Below are 23,810 nucleotides of genomic sequence, written 5' to 3'. Positions count from 1 at the left end.
TCAAAATCAAAGGCATGCACATACTTATGCATCCCTGCATGATCAACAGTTTATTCTCCAGGTGTGTATGCTGCAGTCAAGTTGAGACTGTAAAGACGGTTAGAATTGTTGAACAGAACATCGGCTGCAATCTTCATAGCCTGTGACGCAGTGAAGTCGCCATGTAGAACGTAATCCACGAGTACCTGCAAAACAGAAGATAATCAGCATCGGGAAAAGGCAACCAGTAGAAAAAGTAGGCTAGCAACTAACCGTCTCGAGAGCCTGACGGAATTGCCGATTAGCCAACCAGAACGACTCCGGGTGAAACCGGCCATCAGTACTCCATAGCAAGCGGCTGGTTGGCGCGAGCTCCAGACTTTCTCTCAGAACCTTCACCTGCGCCTCTCGGCTGACCATGGGGAACACCTTCCCGAGGTCAACATAGACATTGGGATAAGCTGAAGCCAGATAACCCGCTTCGCGGACGTAGGGGTATCCAGCGTGCAACAGCACAATATCCGCATCAGCATACTGCGCGATTAAAGGCTGCAGACAAGCAGGGTTAGCTCGCGAAAGATTAACCCGATTATCTCCCAGGCCCGTGTGAAACAGCAAAGGTTTGGCAACACCAGCCCTCTTTTTAAACGTGATCGCTTTCAGAGTCTGCTGGACAATCCAGTCGCATATTCCCTTATCATCGACCTCGAAGCCGGACCTGGTGGTTCCAGAATCGAGGATTCGAATCAATGACCCGCCCAGAGTTGTATCGTCGGAGGAATACGGATCCACGTCCAATCCAGTCCGACAGCAGATTTCCGACTTAAAGGCCACGATGTTGGGATCGTCCAGGGCAGAGGCAAGAGCATCCTGGAACCGTTGTCGGAAATTGTTCCAGACTGATTCGCCATTCTTGCGCGCGTTGGACACGTCCAGGACTGTAGATTCTGCCAGGGCTTCGATCTGCACGATCCGCTTTGTCGCTGAGACGGTGAAGGTATCGTGCCAGCCGGAAGGTTCAACGTCTTCGTCATCGCTGAGATAGTCATCGAGGAGAAGTGCGTGTGTGCCTTCTAGAGACTTTCGGATCAGGCCGTCGTAGTCTTCACGCACGCTTCGCTCGTGGGCAGATTGGACGTCGTTCCAGTCTGCACAGGGACTTCCGTATAGCTCAGAGAGCTGGGTTGTGGCCCGCAGCGAGGGGAGGGTGGTGCGGGCATTTTCTAGGGCGCGACCGTGCGCTGAGGTGGTGATAGCCTCTAATGGGTAATTGTCATAGTCAGTGGCTGACTCGCGGTTCAGGAGGTTGTGGCCATGGTTGTCAATTAGTGGGTGAGACTGAACCAGGTGTCGTAATGGACTAAGGTTGTCCATAGTGAGGTGAATGACGACTGTGAAGAAAATCTGGACATGTGATATTGAAAACATCCCCAGATTGTAGCCAATCAAACTATTTATTCACATCTACGCAAAGTGGGTTTGGTTGACCACTCACGGCGAAGAAGATAATATTCATAAATTTCATTTCAATTTGGAAATATGTAGATCGAGATGATCTTTGAAAAATATTCAATACTTAGTATTGGCCCTCAAGAGTCAAGGTACCTGTTTTGGTAACCAAGTACTCATTGACAGCCACATCTTTTCCACTTTCTTTGCCATAACCAGACTCCTTAACACCACCGAAAGGCGATTCGGCAGCCGATGAGTTGCCTGCCCGAATTCGTTAGACTGAATTAAACGAATGAAAGTATGATAGCAAACTCACCTGTATTCATTCCGATCATGCCCGCCTCCAAGTTCTCCAAGAGACGCCACATGCGATCGATATTCTTAGTGAAGGCATAACTAGCCAGACCCATGCTGGTATCATTAGCCAGCTTGACAGCCTGCTCCTCAGTCTCAAATCGGTACAGCGCAGCAATAGGCGCAAACGATTCTTCCTGAGAAATGAGCATCTCCTCGGTCATGCCAGACAAAATAGTAGGCTCGAAGAAATAACCCGGCTTCGACTTGAGAGGATTACCGCCCAAGATAACATCTGCACCGAGCCGACGAGCATCCTCAACCTGTGCAAAGGCCTTATCAATACTCCTGGGCGTGGTCAATGGTCCCATAGTGGTACCAACCACCGCACCATGACCAACAACCAGCGCAGAAGTGCGCTCCTTCAGAAGCGCAGCGAAGCGATCATAAACCCCAGCCTGAACATAAATCCGGTTGGCAGTAATACAAGCCTGACCGGCATGACGCCATTTTAGCGACATGAGCTGCTCAACTGCCTGATCCAGATTGGCATCGTCGAAAACAAGGAAAGGACAATTTCCACCAAGCTCGAGGGTCAATTTCTTAAGACCATGCGCACAGTGCGAAGCAACCAACTTACCAACCCGCGTTGAGCCTGTGAATGTAACCTTCTTAACGAGTGGGTGTTTACACAACGCCTCGCTTAGCGCAGGGGTATTCTCCAAGTCCGTAGTCAGCACATTCAACACACCAGCTGGGATGCCTGCACGATGCGCCAGCTCGGCTAACACGAGTGCCGAAATCGGCGTCTCGGGACTGGGCTTGACTACCATCGTGCAGCCAGCCGCCATCGCAGCACCGACTTTCCGCAGAACCATAGCAACAGGGAAGTTCCATGGGACGAGTGCGGCAGCCACGCCGATCGGCTGCTTGATGGTGAAGAGGCGACGGTTTGGTGCCGCGGCTGTTGATACAGTGCCATGGATGCGCTCTGCTTCCCCAGCGAACCACCATAAGAAGCCGAGGGAGTAGTCGATCTCGCCGTATGCTTCTGCGAGCGGTTTTCCGGTTTCATGGGTCACGATCTGGGCAAGATCCTCGCGGGCGGCTAAGGTCAGATCGTGCCATTTTAGTAGCCACTTTGCGCGTTGGCGGGGGTTGACTTTGCGGAATTGCTCGAAGGCTGTGTGAGCGGTTTCAACGGCGGCGGATACATCTTCTGCTGTATTGGCGGGGCAGCTGGCCCATGCTTTGTCTGTGCCGGGATCTTGAGGGTGGGATGTATTAATTATGATCTCTGTGAGGATAATAATGCACACCTACCAAGTACTTCAAATCGCTTTCCGCTCTTTGCACCGATCCATTTGTCGCCGACGATGGAGTCGAATTTCAGCAGACTAGGATCCGCTAGCTGGATAAAATGGGGTTAGTGTTGACACTTCGGACATCTCGCCGATACCCCAAAGAATATGTAAAAGGCATACCTTGAATGGTAGCTCGTACTGGGTTGCCATATTTGCAGTGTGTTCAGCCAAATGCAAAGCTTGAATATGAATGAAATTAAATATAAGTGTTGGTGTTGTATATGAAGAGGGGAAATTCCTACATAGTTATATATACCTACTTCGTACTGGAGGTACAGATGACCCCTCATATCCCCAATTGGGGTATTTGATCCTCGGTCCATTTTGGTATCCTTCTTGTTCAAGTAGGCTATTGGCCATCGGCACTCGTATAATTATTAAACCACACTATCAACACTAGCTGGTTTCCCTTCTGATCGGCTATCTCCCACCCTAGGCTCCATACTATACCCGACCGTAATATCAGTCCTTCTCAAAATCCCCCCATTCTTCTCATCATCACTACTTAAACTGGGACTATCTCCACGCTTATACTTACGCATTTCGAAATCGCTACCAAAATCAGTACGCGGTCCACCCAACGGATCCGCCATCTCGTAATCGGTGTGGGAGTACATGGATGGCTGGGCCTGTGAGGAAGACTTGAAGATGGTCGAGCGGAGTCGCGAGCCGATGCCGATGCCGGTGCCGGTACCGGTGCCAGCGCCGTAAGTGGATTTCTCCCGCGAGCTGCCAAGCAGTTTGGGGAGGAATCTGCTGCTGATAGCTTTCATAGAGGGTCCGCAGGCTGTCACCACAGCGACATGCACCTCGACTGCCGAGCTGCAGAATCCGATTGAGTAGGTTGGATCAGGGTTTGGGGTTTTGGAGAGGAATGCTGTAGCGAGGATGATGACGCGCCACACTCCGATGGCGGTTGCTCTGTCGGATGGGTATTGTCAGATTGGTGTATAATGGGTCGGAGTTGGATGTTGGGGGTTTACTTACACTCCACCTAGACATAGGATGATGCACACGGCGAACTTGCGTCGGAGGGGCATTTGGAGGCGAGCGGTAATTATGATCGGGATTGAGAGGACCATCAGATCAGTGAAGAGGTTTAGCGCTGCGGTTGAGACATAGAATACGCCTTGGTTGATGCATTTCCCGCCCGGGATGGTCATGTCGTAGACGTATTGCACTGGGCTGCATTGGAAAATATCGACGATGAGGACGGTGATGAAAAGGCCGACTACCATAGCGAAGGAGCTCCAGATGAGGTATTGGATCACACGTGAGCGTGAATCGATTCGGCGCAGGAAGAATAAGATCGAGAGTTTTATCACGGTCAAGGCTGGATTATACAGGAGCTGATTTGCCCAGTTCCACTGTTTTTTTGTGAGTCTCTGGTCGATAATGGCTGCGAAGTAGACTTACCTCTAGCCCAGGTCTGGGATCGTGCTCTGGAATTTCCGCAAAGTGAATGCCGACATAGTTGGTTTCGATGTCTAAATTTTCCCGAATTAGCTGTTGCTCACTTTTGACCTGACTGAATTACTTACAGTACCACGAGGTAACAGATTGGGAGATGGCGAGGATCTAGGGAAATATATGCTCAGCATACACTCAAAGATATAGAGATCTGAGGATCTTACATATCCTAGGAGGATCAAGTAGTCATCTATTAGGAATCTCGTTAGCAACCATTTTTAACAGTCCAAATCCAGTGCAGATCTGGAGTGGAGGAATCCATGCCACTTGTGAGCGCCGATCGTGATAGCCATCGGCTCCAGAGCCGAAGTAAAACTGCAATGCCACCCAAAATAGTGAATGCGACCACAATACCTAGAGCGGTTTTTTGTTGATGGTCATCAATCATCGTGTATCCCCCTCAGAAGAGCATAAGGGTTTTTGAACAGCCTGTGATCTCGATCTGAAGATGCAGGGTTTGCTATTATGACCTCGGCGACTCGGGATCGGCAACAATTGACTTCTTTGGCTCTAGTTCAGGTGACATCTCAAGGATGCTACGGATGCTACGACTGGACAAATTATTAACGCATTAATTGAACTAATATGCGCTGCGCCGTTGGTTTCCCGACTAATTTGATGGCAGTTAATCCTCGGGAATTAAGGGGCCAATAGTGAACAGCCTAGAAGGGCCCACGCCTCCATTTAGATTGGGTTCTAGAATTCAGTGCGATTATTCTTCTAAGCCTCAACCCTAGAAAGAAAGCCTAGTTATTGCTCGCCTGTCATTTGACTACAAGTATAGAGTATTATGTAGTAGATCGTTGAATTGTACATTTGGGGAAGGTTTCGAAACATCTAATTGTAGCACAGAACAATACCGGGGCAATTGTATTGCAGATAGTACAAAGCCTTTGTCTCGTATTCTGGTGGAGCACTTAATCGCTCTTGCAGTTAGCAAGGATAAAAAAGGGGATAGTAAGAATTCACCCAATTACACACTTATGCCAGTATGGAGCCTTAGACTACAGGTGGACATGGATAATTGCACTGCACCGATTACTTTGTAGATTATATAATATTCTGCCGGACAACAAGTCTATACGTATATCAAAACTTCCACAAGAATAATCGGCCGCGTGATATCATTTTGGCAGTCATTTTGGCAGTCATTTTGATGTTCTTTTTAGATATTCTTTTTCTATAGTTTCTTCCACTTCTCAGTATAACTAAACGGCTGAAAAGGGGGGAAGCTTAATTATGAACATAACTTTTCTATGCGTAACCTTGGATTTGACTAATAAAGCATATATAAAAATACTAGTTTTGGTAGAAGTGAACAATACAGCCCTTTTACGCGTGAAAAAAAACGCAGCTGTGCGTACTATTTTAGAGTGGTTTGATTTATGGATACGCATTTTAGGAAGACGTATGGTGACCTAGGTGGGGACAAGGGAGCAATTTACTTATGTCTAGTCACTGTGAATCCCTGTACTGCCACGAGGGCATAGGCTGAACAATTTGCTTATCTCAGATATGATATTTGGCCCCGATGAAATTGCCGCTTCTATACATGTAGTCCATCGCTTAAATTTTTTCGTTAGTTTTAATTAGTCCTCACTTGGCAAAATTAGATGAAATGCAACGTTCTCTTAGTTCCTTACATTGCACATTTTTCATTGCCCAGAAAGTAGATCAGATCTATCTAAGTGGAGCATAGCGGATGGAGTTGGGTAAGACCAAATGGTGGCCTCACCATAATCGAGCCGAGAAACCAATCTCGCGTGTGCGGAATCTTCCGTTATCGCAATGGCGACAATCTCGCTTGGAGACCCATTTTGTGCATTGCTAGTGCACCGGGCTGTCAATAACTCGCATTGGGCGTCACACATAAAGTGTGGCTTGGGAAATTCTACCGAACGGGGGGAAGATCCGGAGAAGGCCCATTGGTCTCCATTTTTATCTTTTCATTATGGTTGGAAGAGATGCACGGGAGTGGAGTTAGAAGAGAGGACTTGAGACATTTCATATTGCAGTGGGGATGGCAAGCTAGTACAAAAGTACTGCCTACACTAGACTCCATACATCGCGCCATGTGCGAAGTATACTTTGAGCTGGCGAGTGTGGAAGATTTGATTTAAAGGTCTCCATTTGCCAACTTTTCCCTAGTGCTAATATCGGGTATAGCTTCTTCCTCTCTATACTCTCATTATGTCCCTTTGTTCGTCCCTGACGGGCATTTTGCTCGGTGCTCTCCTGCTAGTAACACCCGGAGATGCCCTCGTTGGACAGGTCTCATCCACCACTCTAGCTGGCGCACCGCTATTTGATAGCGAGACGTTCCAGTTGACAGATCTCGACATTGCGAATCTCAGCCAGAACGAGTCAGCCCTGGTTGAATTTGGCAGCGATGGCGCCGATCTGATCTCGCGCTCTATACTGGGTTGCAAGGTTTTCCCTGGTGACCGCCAGTGGCCGTCGCGGTTCGCATGGTCGACCTTGAATAAATTCCTAGGTGGCGCTCTCATCAAGACAGTCCCACTAGCTGCGTCTTGTTATTCTTCGTGGCCCCAATATGACACCGCTGAATGCGAGAGAATCTCCGCGCAGTGGTCTGATTCCAACCTTCAGTTAGTTACACCAAATGTATGAAACAGACATTGTATACTGACCCGCGATTAGTGCTGCGGACCCGGCGTCGGCAATGTGGCCTCTGTTCGAGGGAAGAACCTGCCTGCCCACTACCAATGCCTCTGCATCTTGCACAGTGGGTGGCTACAGCAGCTATGCTGTGAATGTGAGCACTGTGGCTCAAATTCAGCTTGCTGTCAACTTTGCACGCAACGCGGGTATCCGCTTGGTGGTTAAGAACACCGGCCATGACTTCAATGGAAAATCAACCGGTGCTGGTGCTTTGGGTATCTGGACCCACCACCTCAAGGACCTTGAATACATTGAGAACTATCGGGGCTCAGGATACCAAGGTCCAGCTGTCAAGATGGGTTCAGGTGTTCAGGCGTTTGAAGTCTATGAACTGAGCCAGAAGCTTGGATTCACTGCCGTTGGTGGTGAAGGCAAGGTGAGTTGATCATTCCACAAATATCAATATCGTGCAAAATGACTGACCTGGTTAGACTGTTGGTGTTTCCGGTGGTTACGTTCTAGGCGGCGGTCACTCTCCTATGTCCAGCATTTACGGCTTGGCTGCTGACCAAGTTTTGGCTCTCGAGGTCGTGCTGGCCAACGGGCGCTTCGTAACAGTGACTAAAGAACACAATCCAGATCTTTTCTGGGCTCTTCGTGGCGGTGGCGGTGGTATGTTTGCTTTCGTGTTCTCTTCTAAACATTGTCAATTTTATCTAACACATCCCCACTAGCAACCTACGGAGTCGTCACTTCCATCATCTCTCGTGTCTACCCTAAGGTCGGCGTGACTGTTTCAACATTTAACTTTGCAACTAGCGAAGATGTTTCCGCGGACACCTTCTGGGCTGCCGTCCGATCATACCTGGCACGATTCCCTGCTCACGCCGACGCTGGTACCTACGCCTACTTTTGGGTAATGTCCACAGGCCCCGGCGCCTTCGTCTTCTTAATGAACCCCTTCTTCGCCGTCAACCACACTGTGGACCAGTTCAATACTTTAATCAAGCCATGGTACGATGATCTCAACGAGCTGGGCATCTCAATCCAGCCAAACACAACCTACTACGATAACTTCTTCGATGCCTGGACTGCCGGATTCCCCCTCGAAGTGGTAGCCTCATCACTGATGATGACTGGCTCCCGTCTCTTCCCTCGCTCAAACTGGGACACCGCCGCCTCACTGAATGCGACCCTCGATGCCATTCGCTCCACTACTACCGATGGCTACCCATTGCTCGCATTCAACATGAAAGCTGAGCTGCAAGAGGGCTTCACCTCGAATGCAGCCAACCCAGCTTTCCGCCAGACTCTGATGCACGCCATCACATCGGCGTCCTGGGAAGAAGGCACCTCTGATGCCGGAATCAAGTCCAAAATGGCTGACCTCACCCAAGCTGTTGACAAATGGCGCGCTGTCTGCCCTGACTCCGGCGCGTATATGTCTGAGGCGAATATTCAAGAGCCGACCTTCCAGCAGTCTTTCTACGGTACTAACTACAACCGTTTGTATAAGCTTAAGCAGCGTTATGACCCGACTGGCTTGTTCTATGCGCCTACTGCTGTCGGCAGTGAGGATTGGGTTGTGAAGAGCCTCGACGGTCTTCCGGACCAGAACGGTCGGTTGTGCCGGGTTTAAGGAGATGGAGTGTGTGGTAGATTTAAATATGTACAGTGAATCCTTTGTAGACATGAACCATGTACAACAATGAGCACTATTGAGTCTTTCAGTTGCGGAATTACCTGTGCATTGTCCATCTCGGATATCCGCGCTCATCAACACCAACTCTAGGCTGATACGAAGAAGTTGTTTAAACACCACAACTATCATTGAGATATAACCTAGTTCCACCAGTATTCCTAAGAGTCTTTATTTGCACCTGGAAATAGCGTGGATATCCAAAACCGAGGATAAGTGTTTTCCGGGGCATCAAATCGGAAACCCGGAAAAGCACCCGCGATGCGTGGGATTACCCCAACATGGGGCTTTTCTGCCTAGTATAAAGCCATCTCGAGCAAATGGATTACCATTGAAGTTTTATAAAACAATGGCGGCTACAGTAACCTTCACGATCTCTGAAGAGGGCGTGGTGCCACTCCAAACCAAAGATATCGCGACTCGGCTATTGAACGGCACGCTTCACTCCCAGTGGCCTACGTTTGAACAGTTCGCGACCATCGACGGCCTTTTAAAATCTCATGCTGCTCAGCCAGATGAGGCACAACGGCCTCTGATATGCTATCCGATTCATGGAGCGGCTGATTTCGAGAAGCATACAGCCGGGGACATCGATCGGTATGCCGATGTCGCCGTTCGCCTTTATGTGGAGCAGGGACTTGTACCTGCGGTAAGAAAGGAATGCCATTCTTTCATGTCAATACTAACTAATTATCTCCTAGGACCCATTTCTAAAGCAGGCCCCTGTTGTTGCTCTGCTAGCTGGATCTAGCTTCGAGGTCGTGGTGACTTTCTTCGCGCTGAATCGCCTTGGATATGCGGTGCTTTTCTTGTCTACACGTCTCACGGCTCCAGCTTATACCCGACTGATGGATATGGCAGATTGCAGTCGATTAATCAACGCCAGACAGTTTCAGCAAGTTGTAGCTGAAATTTCTACCGGTATTCCTGGTTGCAGGAGCTTCTCTCTACTACAAAGAGAGGACTGGTTCAACCGTCCTGTTGATACACCTCGCTTTGAGCGCCCTGGTGCGGACCCATCACAGGAAGGCAAGAAAATTGCCTGGATTCTACATTCTTCTGGGAGTACTGGTTTCCCGAAGCCAATTTTCCTTACCAACCTTCAAACATTAGCCAATTTTCGAAAGAGCTTCGGCCTGCGTCTCTTCACTATCAGTCCACTCTTTCATTCCCATGCTCTGATGGAGCTTGGACGGGCATTTTTCACAAGAGCACCAGCATACCTGGGAAACCATTCTCTTCCGGTCACATACCAAAATCTCGTCGATGCCCTGCAAGTGGCCAAGCCGCAGCAAATAAGTGCCGTTCCATACGTGATCAAACTATTAGCAGAGAAGCAAGAAGGCATTCAAGCACTGGCTCGCCCACAGCTTGTGCTGTACGGAGGATCCAGCTGCCCAGACGATCTTGGCGACCGTATGGTGGCACAGGGCGTGAATCTGGTTGGCAACTATGGAGCGACGGAGACAGGACAAATCATGACTTCTTTCCGAGCACCGGAAGATAAGGAGTGGCAGTATATGCGACTGCACCGTCCTGTTGCCGAGCTCACTCTGATGGATGAGATCTCGCCCGGGGTCTTTGAATGCGTTGCGTTGGATGGCCTGCCGAGCAAGGGGCCCTCGAACTCAAAGCCACCGTTTAACGCAAAGAACCCGGAGAACTCTTTCAGAACTGCTGATCTGTTTACCAGACATCCGGATCCAGATAAGGGAAATTATTATAAGTATTTGAGTCGGTTGGATGATCGAATTACGCTGGTCAACGGTGAAAAAGTGCTTCCTATTCCTATTGAAGGCTGCGTTAGAGAAGAGTCTATCGTGAGTGACTGCGTTGTGTTCGGCTTCCAGCGGACCGTGCCTGGCGCTTTGATTTTCCGTGCTCCTGGCAAGGTGCCTCACTTGAGCAACGATGAATTTTTGGAAGCTATCTGGCCAGCTGTTGAAACGGCAAATTCTCGCGCTGAGACGTTCTCCCGAATCCCGAAAGAGCTCATCGTGATCAAGGGCTCTGATGTTGCTTATCCCAGAACTGACAAAGGAACTTGTATCCGCGCTCAGGTTTATCAGCAATTCGAGGAGGATATCAAGCAAGTATATGCCAAGTTCGAAGGCAGTGGCCAGAAGAGAGGTTCCCTCGCGCTTAGTATTCCAGAACTGGAGAATTGGCTCCTTTCAAGATTCAAAGACTTAGATCTACACATACCCAGTGCTAAGGCCGACATTTTCTCTGCTGGAGTCGACAGCTTGCAGACTACACAAATTTGGAGGTATATCATGCGCGATATTGATATCGGCGACCAAGGAGGCCAGCTATCCCAGAATATTGTGTTCGAGAAAGGCACTGTCAACGCACTTGCAAAGCACCTCTATCAGCTGCGAACTGGTGAAGAACTCGAGAAGGAAGATGAGCTTGAATCCATGCATGAAATGATCGAAAAGTACTCTCACTTCACTCAACATTTCCCAACAATTATCCGAAACCCAGAAACAGAGGCTGTAATGGTCACCGGCGCAACAGGCAACTTGGGAGCATTTATTGTCTTGGAGTTACTAAAGCGACCGACAGTCTCCGAGGTTTGGGCAATCGTGCGCGCACCAGGGCAAGCAGCGGCGGGATCTCGTCTCTACAAATCACTAGCTGATCGCAACATCACTCTCACGGATGCTGAGGCTGCAAAGCTTCACGCCATTCCTGGTGATATGTCAAAGTCCAATCTCGGCCTCAAGGACCACGATCTGCAACACCTACTATCATCCTTGACTTGCGTCATCCACAGTGCCTGGGCCGTGAACTTCAATCTAGGCGTACAGTCCTTCGAGCAGCAGCACATCCGTGGAACATACAACCTCATCAACCTCTGTCTGCGCTCCAACCTACCCTCTCCTGCACGTTTCTTCTTCTGCTCTAGTGTCAGCGCTGCAAGCAACACGCCCAAACCCGCATCGATTCCCGAGACCATAATTGAGAACTTGGAGCACGCACAGAAAATGGGATATGGCAGGTCGAAGTTGGTAACAGAACACATCACCCGCAATGCCATGCGCCAGACGGGCATGCAAGCCCGAGTTCTGAGAATCGGCCAGCTTGGTGGTGATACGGTCAGCGCACAATGGAATGAGACTGAAGCTGTTGCACTCATGTTCCGAAGTGCGTTGACGACGGGTGCATTGCCGGAACTCAATGAGCGGCTGAGTTGGTTGCCTGTTGATCAGTGTGGTCGGGCTATTTCAGATATTGCCATGACTGCCGTTAGGCCTTTCAATGAAAATTTGGTGTACCATTTGGTTAATCCTCGAACCTTTAGCTGGAAGGATGATTTGCTTCCTGCTTTGAGGCAGGGATCGGGATTGCTGAAGTTTGAGGTTGTGTCTCCGCAGGAGTGGCTTCGGAGACTGGCGAGTAGTGAGCAGGATCCGGAGAAAAATCCTAGTGTTAAACTCATTGATTTCTGGAGGTCTAAATATGCAAGTCATGGCCAATCGGAGGTGGAAGGTTCTGCTGCAGGAACAGATTCGGACAATGAGGTCGGTCTTACTTTTGAAACTGGGCATACAATCCGAGACTGCCCTTTTTTGGCTTTTGTGGAGGACCCCGTTGCTACTGGTCTAATGCAAAGGTATATCGACTCATGGATAGGTAAATGGATGAGTAAATGAACAGAGAATATCTTAGTTGAATTTTAGCATGACATCATATTCGAGATACTGGGATGACAATGGCAACATAAACAAGGGGAATCAACGTTAATTTGATAGGGCAGTAAAGCATCATACTAGTACGCCAAAAAGCAATATGGTATCTCATTCACAGGTTCAGCCAGTAACTTACTCCATCTACTAGGTACAGACTGTCTCAGACCTTGGGGGCTTCTCGGGTTCAGGAGAGAGATTTGAGACCCTTCTGCATAGCCTCCAAGAGCTCAAAGTTGTAGGTATCCTCGCCCAAGCTCCAAGCCATGACACCACCGAGGTTCTTTTCCGTGACGATTTCTGTGAACTTGCGGGCAATCAGATCGGGGGTATCCCACGACCAGAAGAGGTGGTTCTCGCTGTCGAAGTAGTACTGACCACCACCGTTCGCATCGGTCTTGCCATCCCGCTGGGCTTTACGCCATGATGTGAGGACAGGGATAGCACAGGTACCATAGTCCGATAGACACTCAGCCTGGCAGTACTCATCGGTAGTACCACTGTAGGAAAAATTAGTTTAGATGTCAATCAGAGCTAAATAATAGTTTGTGCATACCAGTAGCCGGAAGAACTACAGCAGGCCCCTGATGGGCACTTGGCCTTCGCATCGAATCCACACAGGCCATTGGTGCTTTCTTTCAAATCAGCAGGTGCGGGTGCAATAGTGTTATCAAACGTCACGACACCAGACTTGAGATTGTCCGTTCCATCATCGTTCTCGAGCTTAACAAGACGGCAGCCGATAGGGTTCACAGCACAGTCGGAGTTAGGGTCGGTGGTGTACCACCTAGCGTAGTACGAAAAGCCAAGGTTGAGCTTTGCGGGAGGAGCCCCAATGGCAAGATACTCGTTAATAGTGTCCAGGGATCCCTGGATGCCGCTAGCGTGGTTGGTGACATTATCACGGCGATTAACCAGATCGTAGCTCATGACGTTGACAAAATCGACAGGCTCGAAGATCTTAGGGCCCTGCTCCTTAGTGAAAGCAATGAAGTCCTGCTTGCGACCGGGTACCGCGATAGAGAGAGTCTTGTTGCCGATTTCTTTACGGAGAGCTGCAAGGAAGAGGGGGAAGGTTTCAATCTCGTCCACTTTCTGCGAGTTTGGCACTTTTTTGTAGTCATTGCCGTTGCCGCCAGGATATTCCCAATCAATATCTGTTTATATAGGTTAGTAACTTGTTCCAGTTCATTTTCATTTGAAAACATTGCTGTGGTATCTTACCGACGCCGTCGAATCCATTTGAGTTGAGCATCGCAGCAACATTCTTGGCATATCGTGTGCGCGAGGCTTCGTCCTTTGCTCCCTCGGAGAAGCCAGAAGTGTCACCCCAGCCACCAATTGCGACCAGTAGCTTGGTATTGGGACTGAAGCGCTGGCGCATGGTCTGGGTGCTTTCAAATGGCGTGTATGGTTGCGGTGAGTCCGAGTTGAACAGCGTTGAGCTAGCGAAGGCCATGATTGCATGGTCAATACCTTCAGTCCTCTCCTGGCCTGGGAGAGAGCTGTGATGGTACCTGAGTAGGTATTAGCTGTGGGCTCGATATTCGTAAACCAATCAAACAAGTTTGTACTAACTGGTCGATATACATTGCAAAGCGTGCGGCAGCCACGGACTGAGCGGCCAAAAGGCCAAGGGCAAAATGTTTTAACATGATGAAAATCAGTTATACGATAGTTGTAATATGTTTACAGACGGGTCAATCCGGGAATTTGGAAGAATATATAGACAGTCCAGTCTGTTGTTGGGAGTCCAAAAGCAGCCCTAGGCCGCGAAGCAAACCGACCAAGTGAAAATAGAGGGAGTTTTGGAGCACAGAAGAAGGTCAGGTTTATAATGTCTCGAGTCCTACAGAATGCATAGCCACCAAACATGCCAGAATGTTCGTCTCAGGTCTGTCATGGGTTTTGTTCCAGATGTCCGTCTATGCGTGGCATGCGGGCCTTTCCTTTGGGAATGTCCCATCACTGACTAGTCACTATCCAGATGTCTCGTTGGATGATAGAGTCAGGGAGGCCCCTAGAAAGGAATCGTTCTAGGCGCGAAGAAAGGGCAACGGGCGCTAAGAGCGGTTGTGGAATGCCAAGGGAATTCGGGCTGCCTAAATTAGATATTGTCCCCGATAGGTAAATGGATAAAAATAGATCGAGGTCCATGATCCCAATTGAGCTATTTCAAATATCACAAGCTTTTGCTTTGATAGTAAATGGTGCAAGGCGGTCCAACGGTTCGCTCCGTACAAGCTTGGTATGCCAGATTTGTCTTGCGTTCATTCCCTCGAAGCCTTTGAAGCCCGCATTCCCCCCTTAGTTAAACCTAGTGACTATAGATAGAAATGGAGCCCCGGTATAATGCCCAAGATTCAGGGAAGTGGTACTTGGAGGATATTAGTCATGACAGGATATCCAAAAGCGATATACAGAACACGAGCAGTTGGAACCTCTAGGATGTTTCAAAATATTAAACTGATCTAAGGGTATAAGCAACAAGAAGATCCAACCAAACGCCGACAGTCTATATTACGCGCTAAAAGTCATCAATAATCAAACATGGCTTAGTTCCAGTGGCGCCGAATGATTGGCCGGGCAGGGTCCCAGGGACCGATCACAACGTTCTTGTACTTTTGCAAGCTAATAAGCCACCAGCTGCACCCGCCCATAACAAATGCGGTCAGGATGCTTCCTAGGAAAGATCCAATAATGGCTGCGGCCCATCCGCCACTCAGCGTAACTCCAACGGCGCCACCGGCAACGATGACAAGTGTGAGTGTCAGAAGAACATGACCAGTCCATGATTTCTGTCGCAGCTGGCGCCGGAAAATAGGGAACAGTCCAAATACTTCCATCGAAAACAGCATGAGGCTGAACACGTGGGTTGTAGACGGCAGGCGCGACGCGAGCACGGTGGAAGCCATCACAGCTGCGTTAGTGGACAAAGAAGCAGGGAACTTCGTTGTGGCGCCTGCGCCTTCCCCACTCCCATAGTCGAAAGAAAATATATTCATTATTAAAAGCCAGCAGCTCATCGCCCAGATAGAGTCACTGGCGGTGGACTTGGTAAGAGATTTCAAGATGGGACTGAGGCCCAAGAGGGAAAAGTAAATAAGGAAAGCCGACTTGACTGTAGTCAAGCGCTGGCGGTTGCGCGGTGATAGTGCCGAAGCGCCGTTGGTCTCCTGCGATATCGACGGGTCTGTAGTGCCAATGTCGGAGGTGCCTGGAACAGATGGCACAGCACTTTGCGCTGTCAAATTCACCACTGCGTCGATGCTTTCACTGAAATCAGCACTGCGATGAGCGAATTGCTCTTTCGATTCATTTCCGGACATAGACAACCCAAGGCCATGAATTGCATTCGTTTTTGTATCCCCCGATTGTGCGTCATTGGCGGGTGTATCGACGGCGCTAGCAAACGAAGTCGAACTGGACCCATCATCGCCTCCAGTTATCCCAACTGCACTTTGCATAGATTCCTCATGCTCCTTCCAGATCCAATTATCCCACAGAATCCAGCCCACGGCAGTGCCAACACTTCCCCAGCAGACAATCGAGACGGGGCTCACTCGATCTTGAACAATGCCAACGAAGCAGCAAATAAAGATAACCACCGAACACACATGCTGCACAATCACAGTCGAATCAGCTACCAGAGGCCAGAAATCATACGGCCGCACCCGAGGATTACGCTGAAGGTGGTCCAGAAACGTTTCCGTATCGGTATAGTTATCCGGATCTATGAATCAACTGTCAGCAACAGCTCAACACCAACCTCGAGCCCTATACAGAACCCGGGCTCACACGTAGACATACAGGATTGCTTAACCCAAAGTAGCTTCTTCCAAGCACCCTTCCGCTTTCGACGCCGTCCAGCACCGCCTAACTTCTTGCGCAACGCTGACCCAATATGGGCCGAGTTATCGACGCTCAACGTCCGCAGACTTTCTTCGTAGTTGGTGGGTGCGGACCGGGCGCGCGAGAGTGAGGGTGCGAAGTATGCATCCCCGGGCGCCAGTCGATTAGGGTCGGGAAGGGACCGTTGGAGCTCAGGAGACTTGGACCCCGGAGCGCGGTTGGGATGAGTGTCGACTGGGATTGGGGGAGGTAACGGGTCTAGCGAGGGAGGAGACGCCATCGAGCACAGGTGTAACTAGCGTCGGGGCATGGCGTGAGAAGAAAATAAGCCCGGTGAATATTGTAGATGTGACGGCCTGTTGTCAGCGAGGTCGCGACCCGCGGGCATCTGGAGGCTGATTCAGCAGTTATCTATACACGCACGTGACTTCATCAGCCCTTGTTCTTCAGGGTTGGACGAGTCCTTAGGACTCATTTCTTAGGTGGATAGACCACTTCGGATGTCTTTTCGGGGTTCTTTTCGACATATAGGGTGTATTTAGCTTTGTTTATCTTGGTATGGCGAGACTAAAGATGCCCCACTTGTCCTAGGTTGTTCATCATTTTCACTCACAATGTTCGAGTATATATATTCGGCACTAATCCAGATTATGTCTTCAAATTAGCAGAAAGCAACAAAAAAGGGGATCAAAAATATGCCTAGGAATAACTAGCTCTGAGAGTCCCCAGTTTTGATCCGATTGCTATACATCATGAAGATGGCGATGTTTGCTAGATAACTCAAGGCCCGTAAGGTAATCTGACAAATGTCCTTTTTTTTGAATTTTTTTCGAAGTAGGTACACATACATTCACGCACACGCATGCGCGGACTTTCTCAACCTGGATCAGGCTTTCCTTGACACAAAATAAACAAGCTAAAATTACCGAAATGACCATCAGGCCAACCACATCCACAAGTATGAGTAGTAGCAACTGGTAAAAGTCGTCGTCCGATGACCTTTTAGCTACATACCATTTCACCAGGCCATTTCAACAAGTCGTGTGACTGGAATCTAAAAGCCCATCGCGGGCTTCACCTCCACAACTCGTTCTTCATAACTAAAATCAGAAGACTTCCGAATATCCTCCTGAAGGATCTCGAATTCATCGATGCACCCCTCTCCCACATATCGAACCCCCTCAACACCAGAAACAGTGCACAACAGTCCCGTGCGCTTGTCACTACCCTTGTAGAATCCCTGGGCCTTTTCAAACACAACCTTGGCGTCGTTGGTCTTGAAGACGCGGATCTGGTCTGACACGTCAGACATCAGTTTGTAGCGAATTTGAAGAGTAGGCTCATAATTGGAGCTCAATGTGCTCCGGCGCCTCTTTTGAGGCTTCCATGGCTTTCCCAGAGGGTGGGATTTATCATAGGTGGGACTCGGCGAAATACTATGCCCCCAGGATGGGCGTGAGGCAACCGGGGTTCTGTCTTCATTCTCGTTCTCAGATTTTGTATTAATCAAACCTTGGCGCCTAGATCTCAAGGGAGAAAAAGGCGGCTCAGAGGAGGTCGACTCAGCATCTTCGATATCCCTGTTTGGCTTGGTTCCCTTCTTGGGCGTGCAAGGGGAAGCACGCATGTTGAACACATCGTTTGAGCCAGGCAGCTGAGTGCACTTATGTCCATCGTCGAACATATTTGCACTGAAGGTAATCTTCTTTTCGTCGCTTCTCCACAGTTTTAGTCCGCATGCCCGAACGTGTCCTTTTTTCTCAGTTTCCAGCCAGTCCAAGAGATACACGCCCCTAGTACCCTTGCCCAACGGCCCCCTAAACTTAGGGCGGGGTTGCCCATAGACCACAAGTTCCTCTGGTCCATTCTGGGAGTGAAGTATCATGATACGGTATGTCAAAGTTCGTCGGGCCTGACCCTTGAGCGAAATCTGAAAAATGGATATCTCACACTCATCACCTTCGTCGTTGAAAGCCTGAAAATTCTTCCAGGTTGACGGCGCACGGCCAGCCAAAGCGGCCGGGTGTTCCGTATCCGGATCAACTTCATGCCACTCTTCAAGAAGCTCGAGAATTCTGGCCGGGATAGGCTGCTTTGGGCCCATGATGCGCTCCACGGCTAGGGAACGAGGCTGAGTGGGGGAGATGGTGGGATTAGGTGTCAATTTCGGAGATAAGCCCTTCGCTAGTCGGTCGAAGGATATGAACGCGGGAGGTGGAGTTTTCCGAGGCCCAGGAACATCTGGGATGATGCTTTCTTCTTCTTCAACAATGACAAGTTCACCAGACGCAGAGACTTTGTAACCGACACGGGGTGCAGTAGGGTTGATAAAATGAGATTTAGTGGAAAGAGACTGGGATACGTGAGCAGAATCTACTGGATCATTCCACAGGGACTCATCGATATCCGTGAGCTCAGACTGACTTGAGACCGAGACTTGTGGATCAGTGCCTTCGGGTGCGTTGGGAACAGAGTCCTGGAGACCAGGCTCGGTAACCTCAACCTGGGCGGCTGATAGATGAGATGCATTCTCAGCAGCCGGAGATTGGGCCGTTAGGTTTTCGAACTGATCCGCAATTTCATGAACCCCGTTCTCCATCATATTGATAAGGATTGGGAGAGAGAAGATAAAAGATGTGTGGATTATGGAGATAAGAAATGAGAAAAGACAAGGAAGATGAGTGAAGGAGGAAGAAGCGAAAAGCAGCAGGAAAAATAGTGCAAATAAATGGCAATAGAAGGAAGATTATGGTCAGTGTAAAGAAATTCCTGGCTCTATGTGATAGCTTGAGAGCTTTTTACAAGAGAAATATGAACAGGCTGTAGTAAAAAGAACTGAAAGGAAAAGCCCTAGGGATGAGAATAGGAGTTGAGGAATTGGAACACAACACTAGCACAGTGATAATGGAAGATGCATTGACGATATCATACAGATTGCGAACACGGTTAATTCAATATCAGACGTAAACATAGAAAACTGGAATGAGACCATTATAATTGCATAGTTCGTAGCAAAACGGAGTGGGACTTCAAATTCATCCCTCTAAAAGTGTGTTATCTTATATCCTACATCCTACTCAACTACCTTCTGACGTTGAAGTACTGCTCCAATAACATAGATAATGGTCGTTCTTTTAGACCTTTAACCTCATGAAAGCTTACACATAGAAAGGTCGTCTACACAGTTTATGCCTTTTACTCGCTTGTACACACCTAAAAAGAAATCAAAAAAACCCAAACACATTCGAGTTGTTTTTATATAAAGTCTCCAATATTGGGCGAAACCAACCTATGTGATTAAGAACATACAGGCCGTGTGAGAAGCCGACTGCTTTTGCATGTCTTCTCTATAAGTCCACAGCTGTATCACCAAACCATTTGAAAGAGCCTCCTGAATAAGTACACGCAGACGAAGAAGCTGAAAAGAAAGAGAGAAAAAAAGCTTGACATAAGCCGGAACCCAACCTTTATTTACTCCACAATTGGAAATATTCGTCTTCGAACATCACCACGCCAAAAATGTAAGCTCCCAACAATACGTGTAGCGATCCTATCAATCAAATGCAGCCAACTCTCACTTAATGCTGATGATCGGCTGGCAAGCTTCTCCTATTCCTTAAATAAGGGGAATCTCCGAGCTTAGACACAGTAATTACACGCTTTTATATAGGTCCATTACCCTTATGATGGAGGGGGCATGTATCTTCAGACAACATCTCCATTCTCGTCAACCGTAGACTTATTTTCGTACGCAATCTCCGATTGACCAGAGGATAAGGTACCGTTGTGGCAATTTCGAAGGGAAAGATTTGTCAAAAATCACAAGTATGAGGGGCTGTGAGGTCCATGCTGTCACGGTTAGAAGAATTCGATTTGAATATAGAAAGAGCTAATTTATGATTTTAAAAGCAAAGAACAAGGCACAATCCCTGTTAACAATAATATGAGTACCGTATACAGAAAGTGAATCGTACCTTCCAAATTTATCCCAAGTACCTATACTAGATATCATAGGGTAAATCAGCGAGCATAAAACAACATCGTAGAACTGTTGATCGCTGCTTTATCTACATTTTGCCCATTCTAGCCAGTGGTTCAATGCCAAGCTTAGATGCTAGTACTGCACAGCCGATGGTCTACCTGTTACCCTTTCCAGTCAGTGGTGTCAGGTTTTGGGGTATCGACGTAAAACAATATATAAAGAACACCTAAACCATACCAATTTGATTTTTTCTCATTCATCCCTTCTTCATCAAAATTCCATCTAGTTGATCTTCACTTGAAGATGCGATTCTTAGTACTCAGCGTTTTAGCCCAGGCCATCTCAGTTAGTGGCCTAGGTATCCTCAACTTCCGGGACCAGTCTTCCATTCCAGCAGCTCTGCTTACTGCTCCTCCTGTTCCTGCTGCTACTACTACTTCAACTTCCCGTAATGGGGTCTTGAAAGAAGGCACCAAGATTGTACGTTCGCTAAAGCAATTATATTACTTCTATCCGCGACTAATTCAGATAATAGCATGTGGGAAGTGGCTGCATTTTGATTAATTCAGCTGTCACACTGTGCAAGAGCGACGAGAAAAACCGTAAGTGGCATCGTTGTGCTTCATTCAAGTAATAAGACTAACAGATATATACAGAAGACCTGTACAAGCCATACTACAGTAAGGCGCATTATCGTCTTTCATTTAGGGAACCAGACTAACAAATGTAGGCGGTCCGTACACGTTGGTTGATGATGAAACCGCCAGCGTTGTTATCCATTCGAAGTTCAACGGTGACAACCATACTGCTATCTTGGTGGAGGCTGGGTGCAAGCTTGAGGCAAACTGGCCTAGCTACTATGGTGATCTGGAATTTTTTGATGACTGTCTCTTCGATCGCACCAGAAAGTATCTCCAGTGCTGTCCTGAAGAGCAGAAAACTCAGACTGATATCCCGAATCCATACTTTCTCTACGAGCGTCGATATGATAGTCGATACAACTAAAGCTGACCTCCTGAGCAAAGACACAATAGAGGATTCTGTCAGCTGAAAATACACTTCCTGTATCACCAATTCCTATATCTATCGCTTTAGTTACAGGATCCACTCTTTACTACTCTATACTAACTATTCAACAATAACGATATAATACGCGAAGCACTCGGTATCTTCTTTTGTGCTCATTCGAGTTGCCCCTAGCTCTCGCACGTCTATCATCTATTTCAAAACTAAAATCCTTATTATAATCTCCATCATGAATCCACTGGTTATCGATAGTTGCCTGCCTATATAACCTTCAAATCGCTGTTGATTCGTCTCGAGAGTAAATTCGAAGCAAAAGCCCAAAAGTCGCCTGGAAGAGCAGCTAGATGGTGGATATATGCCCAGGTCTTTCGAATTGTAAAAGAATTTATCGCTCAAAGTAAGCAGGATCCAAATTACACCACACAGGCCCAGAATATGATTGAAGTTGACCTTCGCCTAGGCGAGATCGTCCAAGGCGAAAACTTTCTAATCACCCAATGTGAAAACGCAGAGCCACTAAATAATCTAAGGCAACGGCAATAGCAATTAGGCGAGTGGCATTCGGAGATGCGAAATCTCGAGCAGAGTTACTGGATCGTGGAGCGGATGCTGGAACCCAATAACACACTCTGTCCCATCGGTCCTTCGAGGCGAGGACATCTGTCCCTTAGAAAATTGGCATAATAGTACCTTATGCTTAATGGAAAATTGCGCACGAAGAGGCGGCTGCTATGACCTAGCATATGGATGTTGTTCGAAGCCACGTAGTTCTTTCCGTCCTAATGGCCATAGATATTGTACGAAAACATGCGGTTGCTGTCTTTAGGGTCGGGGTTTTCCCTTAAATGAGGAATAAGAGAAGCTGTGCTAGCCGACTGTCGATATCAAGAAAGGGCTAGCTGAGTTTCATATGATGATCGCTACATGTTATGCTCTTACACTATTGGCTTAGTGATGCCTCGAAACCGGATATTCTCAATCCTGGCAGCGAGGTTGCGTGGGCATTGTGTTCAGTGCACTCCAGCTGTGTCCAATACATTATTACAATAATAGTCGGGTCCTTATGCAGAGTTGTGATATCTTTTAGGCATTCTGCTTTTTGATATACACCGCACTTCCGCACTTCATTGCTATCATAGCTAGAAGAACAATAATTAATTAGCTAGAAAGTTGGTTAAAAAATATGTTAAATGTATAAATCAACTTCTCCACAAATACCTTACGCCTAGCTGCTCCTTCGGAGGATTATATGGATTTTGCTTTGCAATTATCCTTTCACGTGGTAGAATCACTGGTTTGTGTACATTTTACCTATTCTGGCTAGTGGTTCAATGCCAAGCTAAGATGGCAGTATTCCGTACTGCACAACCGATGGTCTACCTTTTACCATTTCTAGTCAGTGGTATATCAGGTCAAACTTGCTCAGGGGTATAGAAATCAAATAATATATAAAGTACATCAGAAACATGCTAATTCGATTTTTTATAATCCATCCCTTCTTCATCAACATTCCATTTCTTTGATCTTCACTTCAAGATGCGATTCCTAGCACTCAGCGTTTTGGCTCAAGCCATCTCAGTCAGCGGAGCTGTCGCGAGCATCAATAAAGGTTCCGTTTCTTATCCCGTGACACCTGTTAATACTATAACTGTTACTGCTACTGCTACTACTACTAGTCTGTCGTATTCGACGACTAGCGCGTCCCCCACTGGAGACGCTGGCGATGGTACCAAGATTGTAAGTTTGCGAAAATGGCCTTATATTACTATTGTCCGCCACTCATTTGGATAATAGCATGTTAGTAGCGGCTGCATTTCTATCAATGGGGTAGGGCGTTGCAAGAGCGACGAGGGAGCTTACAGTAGGTCGCATCATTGTCCTTCATTAGAGAATAGACTAACAGATATAGACATCGCCCGGGTAGAGGGTCAGAAATACAGCACCGCTGTCATCTATTCCGCGTTTGACAGTAAGAACAATGCTGAGTGGGTGGTTCCTACTTGCATTCTCTATGCAAGATGGCCTAGCTCCTATGGTGATCTGGACTTTGTCAGGAACCGTCTCATGAATCGCCACAATAATTATGATCAACCCTGTGAAATGAACGAGAGAACCGATCTTCTTGTCCCAAATCCGTACTATGACTACGACAACAAACATCAGTGAGCAGACAATGGGTCGAAAGGTGGATCCCCAGGGTTGTGAAGGTCATCCAAGTGTCGAAGGAATAACATCCCGGGGGTTTCTCCAGTCATGTACATTTAGTCCACAGCATGTCACTCACTCGCCTTTGTGAGACATAAAGGTATCTGCTGCATACGTTCGAATTTAATACGTGCTTTTTTTACTCTCTTGATATGGAAATATGCAAACCAGCC

The 23,810-nt window shown here is 47.9% G+C and overlaps 8 protein-coding genes across 8 annotated transcripts; 4 read left to right on the top strand and 4 right to left on the bottom strand.

The window, feature by feature from the left end:
- Positions 1-50: 50 nt before the first annotated feature.
- Positions 51-4,947, bottom strand: N7479_000514 (putative succinate-semialdehyde dehydrogenase; the record flags this gene model as incomplete). The annotated part of the gene is made up of 12 exons (XM_057248212.1): positions 51-185; positions 253-1,370; positions 1,585-1,692; positions 1,748-2,992; positions 3,049-3,136; positions 3,210-3,268; positions 3,628-4,010; positions 4,077-4,456; positions 4,506-4,576; positions 4,631-4,667; positions 4,724-4,749; positions 4,914-4,947. The coding sequence occupies 12 exons, from the start codon at positions 4,945-4,947 to the stop codon at positions 51-53; spliced, it is 3,684 nt and encodes a 1,227-aa protein (XP_057112644.1).
- Positions 4,948-6,749: 1,802 nt separating this feature from the next.
- On the top strand, positions 6,750-8,820 carry N7479_000513 (FAD-dependent oxidoreductase; the record flags this gene model as incomplete). Its single annotated transcript, XM_057248211.1, has 4 exons — positions 6,750-7,168; positions 7,221-7,617; positions 7,673-7,853; positions 7,916-8,820. 4 exons carry the CDS (start codon positions 6,750-6,752, stop codon positions 8,818-8,820), a joined length of 1,902 nt encoding a protein of 633 aa, XP_057112643.1.
- A 409-nt stretch (positions 8,821-9,229) lies between these two features.
- N7479_000512 (putative NRPS-like enzyme) lies at positions 9,230-12,630 on the top strand (the record flags this gene model as incomplete). The annotated part of the gene is made up of 3 exons (XM_057248210.1): positions 9,230-9,529; positions 9,582-12,499; positions 12,585-12,630. 3 exons carry the CDS (start codon positions 9,230-9,232, stop codon positions 12,628-12,630), a joined length of 3,264 nt encoding a protein of 1,087 aa, XP_057112642.1.
- A 129-nt stretch (positions 12,631-12,759) lies between these two features.
- Positions 12,760-14,227, bottom strand: N7479_000511 (CAZyme family GH18; the record flags this gene model as incomplete). The annotated part of the gene is made up of 4 exons (XM_057248209.1): positions 12,760-13,072; positions 13,129-13,729; positions 13,797-14,089; positions 14,151-14,227. 4 exons carry the CDS (start codon positions 14,225-14,227, stop codon positions 12,760-12,762), a joined length of 1,284 nt encoding a protein of 427 aa, XP_057112641.1.
- Positions 14,228-15,127: 900 nt separating this feature from the next.
- pigc (phosphatidylinositol N-acetylglucosaminyltransferase) lies at positions 15,128-16,704 on the bottom strand (the record flags this gene model as incomplete). The annotated part of the gene is made up of 2 exons (XM_057248208.1): positions 15,128-16,305; positions 16,383-16,704. The coding sequence occupies 2 exons, from the start codon at positions 16,702-16,704 to the stop codon at positions 15,128-15,130; spliced, it is 1,500 nt and encodes a 499-aa protein (XP_057112640.1).
- Positions 16,705-17,478: 774 nt separating this feature from the next.
- On the bottom strand, positions 17,479-19,026 carry N7479_000509 (uncharacterized protein; the record flags this gene model as incomplete). Its single annotated transcript, XM_057248207.1, has 1 exon — positions 17,479-19,026. One exon carries the CDS (start codon positions 19,024-19,026, stop codon positions 17,479-17,481), a length of 1,548 nt encoding a protein of 515 aa, XP_057112639.1.
- Positions 19,027-20,709: 1,683 nt separating this feature from the next.
- On the top strand, positions 20,710-21,411 carry N7479_000508 (uncharacterized protein; the record flags this gene model as incomplete). Its single annotated transcript, XM_057248206.1, has 4 exons — positions 20,710-20,886; positions 20,942-21,008; positions 21,063-21,086; positions 21,137-21,411. The coding sequence occupies 4 exons, from the start codon at positions 20,710-20,712 to the stop codon at positions 21,409-21,411; spliced, it is 543 nt and encodes a 180-aa protein (XP_057112638.1).
- Positions 21,412-22,968: 1,557 nt separating this feature from the next.
- On the top strand, positions 22,969-23,598 carry N7479_000507 (uncharacterized protein; the record flags this gene model as incomplete). The annotated part of the gene is made up of 3 exons (XM_057248205.1): positions 22,969-23,169; positions 23,227-23,293; positions 23,342-23,598. 3 exons carry the CDS (start codon positions 22,969-22,971, stop codon positions 23,596-23,598), a joined length of 525 nt encoding a protein of 174 aa, XP_057112637.1.
- Positions 23,599-23,810: the final 212 nt, after the last annotated feature.

The sequence above is a fragment of the Penicillium vulpinum genome (assembly GCF_028829585.1).
Source record: "Penicillium vulpinum strain IBT 29486 chromosome Unknown utg000001l_segment0_segment0, whole genome shotgun sequence".
Classification (NCBI taxonomy): Eukaryota; Fungi; Ascomycota; class Eurotiomycetes; order Eurotiales; family Aspergillaceae; genus Penicillium; species Penicillium vulpinum.
This window is presented reverse-complemented; position numbering and strand designations above follow the sequence as displayed.